At 51.8% G+C, this 11216-nt stretch overlaps 2 protein-coding genes across 16 annotated transcripts in view; both read left to right on the forward strand.

Moving 5' to 3' along the window:
• The window catches only part of LOC139787602 (POTE ankyrin domain family member B-like), a 247762-nt gene that overhangs the window by 64649 nt on the left and 171897 nt on the right, over positions 1-11216 (forward strand). The gene's annotated exons all lie outside the window — the stretch shown is intronic.
• On the forward strand, positions 9435-10905 carry LOC139787629 (ankyrin repeat domain-containing protein 7-like). The gene is made up of 4 exons (XM_071726887.1): positions 9435-9652; positions 10062-10176; positions 10424-10597; positions 10713-10905. Exons 1-4 carry the CDS (start codon positions 9435-9437, stop codon positions 10893-10895), a joined length of 690 nt encoding a protein of 229 aa, XP_071582988.1. The 3' UTR covers positions 10896-10905.

Below are 11216 nucleotides of genomic sequence, written 5' to 3' on the forward strand. Positions count from 1 at the left end.
GCTTAAAAGTACAAATCAGTGCTGACCTCCAGTGGTTTGGTTTGTTCATACCTCAGGACATTCAGGTTCTGGCAAATACAGCTTCATACAGCTTCAGTCAGAATCATAGAATGGCAGGGGCTGGAGGGGACCTCACTGAGTCCAAGCCCCCTGGCCCAGCAGGATCCCCAGGGCAGCCCTCACAGGAACACGTCCAGTAGGGTCTTGAAAGTCTCCAGAGGTAATTATGGACTATTTGTGAAGCTGAACTATACCTCTAGTCTACCACCCTGTCTGTTTCTGTCCTTTTCAAGTAACAGACAAAAGAAACATAGAATCATGGAAAGTGAGGTGTTGGAAGGGACCTCAAAAGGACATGTAGTCCATCTTCCCTCTTCAGAGCACAGTCAGCTATAGCAGGTCATACAAAAACATGTCCAGGCGGGTGTTGAATGTCTCCACGGAAGGAGACTCCACAACCTCCCTGGGCAGCCTGGGACTGTGCCCTGTCACCATCACAGTGAAACACAGGGACATATGAGCAATCCTGACTATTTAGCTTTAGCCAGGGTGAGCTACAAGGTTATTAAAAGATACAGGCAAAAGATAAGGGAGTTGGCAGCAGAAAAGAACAGGATGGGAAAGCATCACATAGACAGCACATAAAGAGTTGTATTTAACCAGTTAGATTGTGACCTGTGGCATATGAAGAATGTGTTGTACCAATCAACATAATATAAGCACATTGCTATCAACCTGGCTGTGTATAAAAGGGCTCCTGCTGCTCTCAATAAAGGGCAGTACTGGGATTATATTGATCTGTGTGTTGTCCACTGCGCTCTTCCGGGCAAATAGTGCCTGAACAGGGACTCTGAATTGCTGGTGGCTGCTTCACACGAGGATTTATCTGGACATCAGGAAACGTGGACAGGGAATTCCTGCTTGGGAATCACAGCAGGAGCTCTAAGTGAGCTGGGCACTCACCCCTGTAAGGTGGGCACTGCAAACCTGAGGGAAATGCAGAGAGGCAGCAGTGCTGTTACTAGGTAGGATACTCTGTGAGAGGGATTCCTGATAACCTGAAACAGATATAGGAGCTGTTCAAGTGGGCTGAAGAGAGAGCCCGGATCCCCACTGTTTGTATAGCTATCGAGCTGGAAGTGTGGGAAGAAACTGGGAAGTTCCTATGGGGTGGAATTAGCAAAGGATCTAAGGAGGCTAGAAAATCAGCCACGTTGTGGAGACTGGTTCGAGACACATTAAAAGAAAAAGAAGCGTTCGCTGCCTTAACTCCTGATATACCAGTGCCGATGAATGCCCAAAACATGGACTTGACCTCTAAACAGTTATTTGAGACACCTAAAGAACCCCCCACCAGCACCCGTGGGGGCTGTACTGATTCAGCCTTTGGACGAAAAGTAAAAATGGGACTGAGAAGCAAAACCAAAAGCAATCGAAAACACCACCAGACTCATTGGAGGACCCAGAGGGAGAGAAGCCGGAGAACAGGGGTGAGGAATTTCGGAATGCAGACCCCCCCCTTCCTCCTGCCCGTGGCTCCAGGCTGCTCTGCCACCACTGCCTTCCCCCCCACCCCCACCCCCAATTTATCTCCTCAGTCACCATTGCCACCAATTTATCCTCTGCCAGTGATTGTGGGACCAGGAGGAGGAGGTCAATGGGTTGCATTAGATTGGAAAATGATAAAAGCTGCCATTACGCAGTACGGTTTGAAATCATCATTTACACAATCTCTTTTGCACCATCTTTTTACTGCTTGGTTGTTGACGCCATATGACACAAAAATGCTCATTAATACTCTGTTAACTCCTTCTCAACAACTGCAATTTCATCATAAATGGCAAATGCTGTGTGAAAATGCAGCTGTGATTCCCAGACAGAACACCGATGCATTATACGGAGCGCAAGCACAAATGTTACTCGGTGATGGTCCTTCTGTACGTGCAGATTTGCAGGCATGGTTTCAAACTGAAGTGTTACAACTTCCACAAGAATTGGCGTATAAAGCTTCGCAAACTGTTCATGATCCTGCACAAGCAACTCCCTCTTTCAAAACATTAAACAGGGGGGAGCGGAGCCATATTCAAAATTTGTGGATCGCTGATATTCAGTGATAACATCACATCTGGATTTGTCAGAAGAGATGAAAACAAAATTTTTTTATATGTCAGCATATGACAATGCTAATGAAAAAACTAAATGTGTGTTAGGACCACTCCTGAGAGGTGCTACAGCAGCTCAGTTGTTAGAAGCTTCAGATAAAGCTGCTTAAGAACCCTCACTGCAATATGCTCCTCAGTACTGATGTATAATGTGGTGCAGGGTGCACTGGTGTTCCAGACAGAGATAAAAAACTTGGTTGGCAATTGCACTTTCAGTTTTGGTTTGGGAGATTCATAGGATCACAAAATCATAGAATTGGCTGGGTTGGAAGGGACCTCAGAGATCCCTTGAGTCCAACCCTTGATCTCCCCAGAGTCCAACCCTTGATCCACTCCCCCCGTGGTTCCCAGCCCATGGCACTCAGTGCCACATCCAGGCTCTTTTGAAATATCTCCAGGGATGGAGAATCCACCCCTTCCCTGGGCAGCCCATTCCAATGCCTGATCACCCTTCCCGTAAAGAAATTCTTTCTAATATCCAACCTAAACCTCCCCTGGCACAACTTAAGATTTTACCACTCCATCTTATTTCAGGCTGGTTCCAGCAGATTTTAGTAGCCATAGCATTTCATTTCTCAATCTTCTGGTGGGTGCTGTGAATTTTTCTCATGTATTGGTAAGGAGTAAGACAAAAAACCACAGTCATGAGAATGATGATGGCTTTTTGGAGGCTGAGAGCTGCTGGGGAGAGTGAGAGCTGCCCCTGGTACGGAGAGCAGAGAGCAGGGAGCAGGGAACAGAGAGCAGAGAGCAAGGAGCACCCCCACTCCTGCCCCTGCGGTCACTGCTCCCCCCCCTCACACAAGGGCACAGCTCAGACACGGCCAGAGAGCATCACCAGGGTGTCTGCTACAGCTGGAGCTGCTGTCTGTACCCACTGACAATGCTGCTGCTCAGAAAGGAGCCCTGCTGCAGGCACCACAGCAGAGAAAAAAAAAAAAAAAAAGAAAAGAAAAAGAAAAAAAAAAGAAAAAAACCACAAAAACCCACTGAAAAAAACAAAAACCAAAAATCAAAAAAAACCAAAAACCCAAAATAATAAAAAACAGAAAACAAACAAAAAACCCCACAAGAAAGCAAAAAACAAAAAATACACAGAAACCAAAAAATCCAAAAAACAAAAACCACAAAAACAATAACAAAAAACAAAAAATACACAAAAACAAAAAACAACAAAAAACAACAAAAAAATCAAAAATCCAAAACAAAACAAAAAAAAAAATACACACACAAAAAACCAACAAAAACTCCAAAAACAACAACAAAAAACAAAAAAACAAAAAAATAACAAAGAACCCAAACAAAGAGAAAAAAAACCATTGATCCCCTTTGTCTCACTCCCATTCTGGTCAATTTCAACCAATTTCAGCTCCAGAATTCCATATACCCATCCTGGCTCCCAAATACAAACAGTGACCACTGAAATTCTCTCTGTCTCTTGCCCTCCCCTGGGTCCCTCGGTAGCTCCAACAACTGGGCCTCAGGCTCACACTTGCCGTGGCTCAGCGACCACAAACCTGGTACAGAATTTCTTTCCATTCTCCCCCCCTCAAGAAAAGGGGAATATAACAGGGGAATAAAGACTGGGCACTTTTGGGGACTGGAAACAATCGGATACAGATTTTATCAACAGAAGAGAAAGGTGATAACATAAAGAGTAAAGTAACAAAAAACCGCCAATATTCAGCCCCATAAACAGCGTTTTAACAGCCAGCAGGAGGTGGCCAGAGGAGCTGTTCCCTTTCTGGTCATTTCTAGAGCACGGCAGGAAATGAGGGAAATTGATCCTCGGCATTCTGCCCCCCACAGAGTCCCAAAATCCCCCCTGCTCCAGTTCCAGACAGTTCCAGTTCCAGACAGTGAAACACCTCAAACCCCAAACGTTCACACCCTCAGCCCCTCTCCCATTTTTATCAATTTTGGCTCCAAAATTCCAAACCAAGGGACCCGGTGCCCAAACACAAGAAGTGACCACGGGAAACTCCTGCTGGCCCCCACCCCCTCTTGGGACCCTCCTCACAGCACCTCCAACCGGGGGGTCCTGGTCTTGCTTTTTATGCCTCAAACTCCAAATGTCAACCCTTCGGTCACTCTCCAGTCCTGGCCCATTTTTGGCTCCAAAAGTCACACCCCTAAAAGCAACAGCCGGACCTGACTGGGGTTGGGGGCACTGGCAAGGGCTGGGACCCCCAGGTCCTGTATGAGACCCCCCGGGGCAGATCCCCCTTCCCTGCAGCCTCCACCTCTCCCCAGACCCTCCCAGGGGCTCTGTGTGGGCACCCACATCACCATTGGCACCCAGACACCTGTGGGGACACCCATGGGGACATCACCCATGTGGATCTGCCAAGGAGGACCCACGGAGTCCTTGTTGTGACAGTCTGTGTGTGTGTGTCTGTCTCTGTGTGTGTGTGTCTGTGTGTGTCTGTGTGTCTGTATCTGTGTCTGTGTGTGTCTGTGTCTGTGTCTCTGTGTGTGTCTGTGTCTCTGTGTCTCTGTGTGTGTGTGTGCCTGTGTGTCTGTGTCTATGTGTGTGTCTATGTGAGTGTGTGTGTCTGTGTGTCTGTGTCTGTGTGTGTGTGTCTATGTGAGTGTGTGTGTCTGTGTGTCTGTGTCTGTGTGTGTGCCTGTCTGTGTCTGTGTCTGTGTGTGTCTGTGTGTGTCTGTCTATCTGTGTCCATGTGTCCTCACTGCCTGTGTGTCCAGTCCCCCACAGGGTCCCCCCGGGCTCCCCAAACTTTGTACAAGGAGCAAACAAATGTTGGTGGAGCTGAGGCTTGGGGGCCGGGGGGGGAGGGGGTAACACTTGTGCAAGATGGTTTCTTCCTCCAGATGGACCCATTGCTGTAAACCCGTCCCAGGGTGTGGGGGCCTGCTGAGTCCATGGTGTTCCCACACAGCTCTCAGGGGTGACAGCTGTGGGGACAGCACTGGTTTGTACCCCAGGACCTGTTTCTCTTTCACGTGCTGTTGCTGGAGGGGGAGGGCGAGGGGGTGTTGGCACAGACAGAGCTTCTGGGGTGAAGAATTTGGTGCCCATGGCCTTACCCTGGTGTGCTGGGCAGCCCCAGGGACCAGCTGGCATTATTTATTTACCCAGCACAGGCAGCACCCTGCCCTGCTGTCATTTATTGTATTTGGTTTCCAGGGGGGAAAACAAGTGTTGGGCAGCAGGGACCCAGCTGGGTGGCTCCGGGGACCAGCAATGAGCTTCGGGCTTTCAGAACCAGCCTGGGGGCTTTGGGGATGAGCCTTGGGGTCTCAAAGACCAATGAGGGGCTTCAGGACCAGCCCAGGACCCTAGGGGACAAGCCTGGGGGCTTTGGTGACAAACCCAGAAGCTTCAGGAACAGCCCAGGGACTCTGAGGACCAGCTTGGAGTCGTAGAGGACAAGCCCGAGGGGGCTTTGGGAAGAGTCACCGAACCCTGGTTGCAGCAGGAGGGGAGATGCCCTGGGTGGTGTCCACCCAGGACATGCTCACGGGTGACCCCACCCATGGGGTCCCTGTCACTCCCCGGGGGGAGGTGCTGCCCTGAATTTGCATGTTCACTTCCCCACCTCCCCCAGGCACCTCAAAACTCTGAGGTCCCCGTGGAGCCATGAGGATGCCACCCAGCCACCCCTGTCCCCGTGTCCCCCAGCTGCTGGCCTCACTCCTTCTGCTGGCAGGTAGGCAGGAGAGGAAGGGGGGACGGGGCTGTCCCCACCCTTGGCACTCCCGTGTCTTGAGGGTCCCCCCATTTCTCAGGGCCCAAAGGGAACCCAGAGGGAACCCACTCTTGGGTCCCCGTTGCCAAATAGGTGCTCGCCCTGGGGGTGGGGGGGAAGGGGAGGGTGTCAACTTTTTGGGATGAAACCAGGATCTTCCTCAGTGAAGGAGCCGTGAAAGGTGCGCAGAGAGGGTGAGGGGGGGGCCGGGGGGGGGAACAGTGTGACATCAATCAGGGCCCAAGAGATTCTAGGTCCCCGGGGAGGCTGGGACGCGGGGGAGAGGGAGGCTGGGGGGGGGGACAAAACAGGGTCGGTAATTCCTTGTAAAAGGGACAATTAACTAGGAGTGGGGGGCCTCGATGTCCCCCTGAGGGTTTCTGCGAGGGGGGAGGAGGAGGAGGAAGGGCGGAGGGGAGGTCGTTTCCCATCCTGGGATGCGCACTGGGGTGACATCCAAACCCTGGGAGGGGTTGGATGGGTGCGATGGGTGGGCAGGGGGCTGGGGGCTGCTCATCCCCTCCCGATTATTCCTACCCCCCGGCCCAAGAAGGGATGGGACGCGGTTTGGTTCGGTGGGAATCTTCCCCCTCCTCCCATTACTCCAGGGGGGGGGGCTGTGTGTGATGGGGGGACTGGAACCCCCTCCCCCCAAGGGCTCAGTGTCGGTTCCCCTCCCTCGCCTTCCTTCTCGGAAACCAAAGCGGGGGCCAGAGAGGGGGGAGGGAGGAGAGGAGCTGAAAGCAGAGCTGCCCGATGGGTCCTGCGGTCTGTCTGCCTGTCTGTCTGTCCATCTGTCCACCTGTCTGTCTGCCTGTCCACCCCGCGAAGGGACGAGGGGGCACTTCAGCTTCTCAGATCCGCATTTCTCTCCCCCTGCGTGGACACAGTCAGGAGCATCTCCTTGTCACCCCAGGGTTTTGGGGAATGGGGGGAGTTACACCTCAAACTCTCATCACTGAGCTGCCCCGGGTGGGGGGGTCCCTGCCCCATCTCCCCCCCACCCCCATCTCCCCCCCACCCCCCTCCCTGGCTCCCCGTGGGGGCATTTCCCCATTTCCCAAAGCATTAACCTCAAACCTGCCCCCAGGCCGTGGGGTGACACTGCCAGCCCCCTCGTGTCCCCCGCAGGGATGGTGTGAGGTGACACGATGCATCACAGGGTGGGCAGGACTGGGATGCTCTGGGAGGGTCTCCACCCTGCAGTTTGTCCTTGTCAGATCCAGAGGAGATCTCCCCAGGAGGTGGGGGGGACGAAGCGGGGCGGGGGGGGGGGGGAGATGGAATCAGGGCTGGATTTGGCTCCTAAGCCATCCCTCAGGGATGCAGGGACCGGATTGGGTTCATCTCCCATTTTATCTCTGGTTTCTGCCCCAGCAGCACAACCTCCTCACCACCATCTACAGCCAGGTGCAGAGAGGAGGAGGCAGCGGGGGGCTCGTCTAGAGACACCCCCCACCCCCATCCACTACGGCGGGGGAGCACCGGGGAGGGAGCTCCGACAGTGTCACCCCCATCCCGGAGGGACCCGGTTCGGTCCCGGCACTGATTGTCCCTGCTTTGACTCCGACCGGGATCGAGCAGCAGGACCGGGACCGCCGAACCCCTCCCCGGGACCAGTGAACCTCCTCGGAACCACCGGGACAGCTCCGGGCAAGAGCCTCCCCCCCCCCAGCGCGGTGCCGCGGGTTGGTGTCCCCAAGGCGATGTCCCCTCCTGCCCCTCCCCCCCTCCTCTCAGCAGGACTCGGGGGTCGCAGGGGGCAGGGGGAACCCCCCCGTCCTTGGCTCACTGGGGACTCCAATAAAGAGAAGAGGGGTGAAGGCTGTTATAAGTTAAGTCCCATTAAACAATTGACCAGGACATGCCAACTAGTGAATCAATTGGAATTTAATAGCAAGTGACAACACGCAATAACAGCGCTGGACACCCGGGAGTCTCTGCTCCTCAAAGTGGGTGCGACTTCTTTAAAATTTTCTCAAGTATTTATAGTCCTTTATGGCCATGTCGTTCTGTGCTCATACTCGAGTTGCTGGAAAAGTTGTCATTTATCAACGATACTAAATCTTCTTGAGCATATACATCCAACAATACTTATTCTTCTTCAGACACATCCTTCCCACACTATTTCTTCTGTAGGCGCATCCTGTGTTTTTGTTAACTTCTTTCCACACTATTTCTTCTGCAGACACATCCTGGTTTTTTTTGTTGTTTTTTTTTTTTTTTTTTTTTTTTTGTTTGTTTGTTTGTTTGTTTGTTTGGTTGGTTTTTTTTGCTAACCCCTCTCCACAAAGGTTATCTCCAAGAATGTGTAAACATAACCACACAGCATTTTGCCACAATACACCTTTTCTTTGTAGTCAACATATTTTGCTACTTCTATCTTGCCTCTATAAGTAAATACACTAAAATTTTCTACTTAGGTTAAATAAAGAAACATTATATGTAGGTTATTACAATTTGTCACAATCACACAATATTTTTGGCACATAACTTTACAGTTAATACGTCCATTTTATAAACCAAGTTACATAGATTAAATGATCAAATATAACTTTATATTGTAAATCTGTTACAGTGACAGTTAACATTTGTGTTAACATTTTCCCCAGAGTTAGGGAAAAGATAGTTGTCCTGCCAGTAATTCCTGGTAGGCAAGGAGAATTCTAGATGTCCATTTTCCTCTATTTATGGGTTAGACTTGTCTAGGGAAACAACCTGTACTTGTGCAATGGCAGTGGAACTTTTGCAGTGAGCTCTGTGCAGTCAGAGCAAGCTAGTTTGCCATTTAAAGATGTGGTGAGAGATAAGTGGTTGTGCAGACTGAAAAGATGGGATAAGCTCGTGGTGAAGAGCTCACTGCATTCAGCACAGTATTTGATAACAAAAGCCACCGCACACCAATAAAGAGGGTCACTGCCTAGCTCTGAGAATCCTAAGTACAGCCAGCTGGGCACCATCCACACAGGAAGAGTTATTTTTTTACCCCCTCTAGCTCCTCATTTTAGTTGATTATGAAAAAGCCTCTCCTCAGAATTTTCCACTTTGTATGACTCATAGAGGTGGGGGAGAGTTTCTCAGCTTCTCTCAGGTACTTAAAGGACCATTGTCACCCTGTAGTGGCAATGAATGAATACTGAGGCTTACAGCAATGCAAGGTTTAAGGATTAAAGGAGCCTTTTCCCTTCCTTCGGCCCCTGCCCCCCTTCCCCCCGAAGTGGTTCTGCCCCTGAACCTCCCCCCCTCCCCCGAGGTGGTTCAGCCCCGCTCATGCCGTTGCCGCGTGACGCTCCCGAGCGGCGCTGCCGTTGGTGGCGAGGCTCTCGCAGCGGCACCTCCTGTGCTGAGCTCCGCTGGTCTCTGCCTCTCTGGCTGCTCCTGCTCCTCGCCGTTGGTTTGCGCCTTGCTCCCACCTCATCCCTGCCTTTCTTCTACATCCCCTGACCCTGCCTTTGCCCTTCCCTTGTCCTGACCCCCTTCCCTAACCCCCCCCAGCTCGGCCGGCTGCCTCCCGCTGCTCCAGCGGGGCTGTTCCCGTGCCGCAGCTCCCAGAGCTCCTGGGATGGGGCTCTTAAAGAAGAAGCAGAAGCTTCCCCACTCTGGCAGCGCTCCTGGTCAGCCCTGTACTGCTGCTACTGCCGGCACCAGTGCCCCTGAGCCTCAGCAGCAAGGTCTGGACAGGCTGCACCGCGCAGCTGCCTGCGGCCACCTGGCCTGGCTGAGGCGCTGGCACTGGTGGGTTGAGATTTGGGGCGTCGACCGCCGCGACAGGGAGAATCGGTGAGGGGCTGTGGCCGCTGCTGGGACACCTCGGGTGGCATGCGGGAGCATCCCCCCTGCAGGGTTTGTGTGGGATCCCCTTGGAGCTGATTGCTTGCAAAGCAAGATGTGCCCTGTCAGCTGGGAGGGGGAACTCGAGAGCTTTTCCCAGCTTTCCAGCTGGGAGCTGCTGGGTGGGCGCCAGTGCCCCTGGAGGTGCTGGGCTGCTGCTTGGCCCTGCTCTCCCTGCAGGGTTCTCTTGCAGTTCCTGAGGCCTCCCCAGGTCTCTCCTGCCCTGTGGGTGATGTGTGCGGGGTTGCAGCAGCAGCAGGAGCAGCAGGGTCTGGGCAGGGTCCCCTGGGCTGGGTGGTGCCACAGCTTTGGTTCTTTCCTTGTGTGTCAGTGTTAAGCTCACATGTTTAATTCTCAGGACACCTCTCCATCTGGCGTGTGCGAACGGCCACACAGAGGTCGTCACATTTCTAGTAAGGCACCGCTGCCAGTTGGATGCTGCTGACAGTCTCAGGAGAACACCCCTGATGACGGTGAGTGAGAGAAGTTCTGCTCTTTAAAGAGGGGCTTATTGACTGTGCATGAAAGGAGAGGTGTCTGGCAGGACTCTGTGTGCAGACCTGTGCGGAAAAACGCCTGTTGGATTTGGAGTGGAACAGGCACCTGTCTGATCATCTTTGCAGGTGCTCTTCTTTCCCAGTGGTCAGAAGCTGGGCGAGCTGTGATGGAGGGAAATGCAACTTTTGCAAGGCTTTCTTTTTTTTTGTTTGTTGTTCCCAGGCAGTACAGTTTCATCAAGAAGACTGTGTGTCTTTTCTGCTAGAGCACGGTGCCGACCCAAATCTCACCGACACCGATGGCCACACTGCCCTCCATCTGGCCATCCAGGCTCATAATAAAAACCTCGTGGGGCTTTTACTCAGGCATTTTGTCGATCATCGTGTCAAGAATAAGGTAAATATTTATATTTCTTCAGCAAGTCCTTTCAGAAAGTGGCATCAATATTTCTTTTACAGATTTTTTTTTTTTATTTTGATGATTAACATGATGTATTTCTCTGACTTTTCAGGAGGGCTTTACCCCACTAGCTCTTGCTGTCTCTGAAGGTCAGGAAGAGATAGTAGAAATTCTCCTGAAAGCAGGAGTTGACGTGCATGCTCGAGACCAGCATCAAAGGCAAGGGGTTTATCCAAATGTGTCCCTTTGGTATTCTTTCTGTTGGATTGCTGAGAAGCATGGGAATGTGCTCTGACCAAAAGCAGGGGGGCACGTGGAAGGAGCTGTTTCTGTACGTCTTGTGAAAGCAGTCTGAGTTTGGTTGCTTTGGTACCTCAGGGGCTGCTTTCTGCATTGGGGATGTCCAGGAAGCATTGTCTCGCAGGAGATGTGTCATGAGCCTGGCAGCACTGCCTCAGTTTGAGAAACCACCTCCTGCACAGCAACCTCGTGTGCACTGAAGTGTTTTACATGTGGCAGCTCTGTCTGACCACACAGTTGTTTTGATTCCCTCTCCCATGTTATTGCTTTTAATGGAACCTGCTTTTTCTTTTGTTCATTGTGAAGTAATGGGGAA

Source organism: Heliangelus exortis, chromosome 27, assembly GCF_036169615.1.
Source record: "Heliangelus exortis chromosome 27, bHelExo1.hap1, whole genome shotgun sequence".
In the NCBI taxonomy this organism is placed as follows: domain Eukaryota; kingdom Metazoa; phylum Chordata; class Aves; order Apodiformes; family Trochilidae; genus Heliangelus; species Heliangelus exortis.

Bases quoted from the DNA above. Each gene is read 5' to 3' on its own strand.
- LOC139787629 (XM_071726887.1), top strand. From the start codon at position 9,435: ATGGGGCTCTTAAAGAAGAAGCAGAAGCTTCCCCACTCTGGCAGCGCT. The intron at 9,653-10,061 runs GTGAGGGGCTGT...TTTAATTCTCAG, and splicing joins CGCCGCGACAGGGAGAATCG to GACACCTCTCCATCTGGCGT. The intron at 10,598-10,712 runs GTAAATATTTAT...CTGACTTTTCAG, and splicing joins ATCATCGTGTCAAGAATAAG to GAGGGCTTTACCCCACTAGC.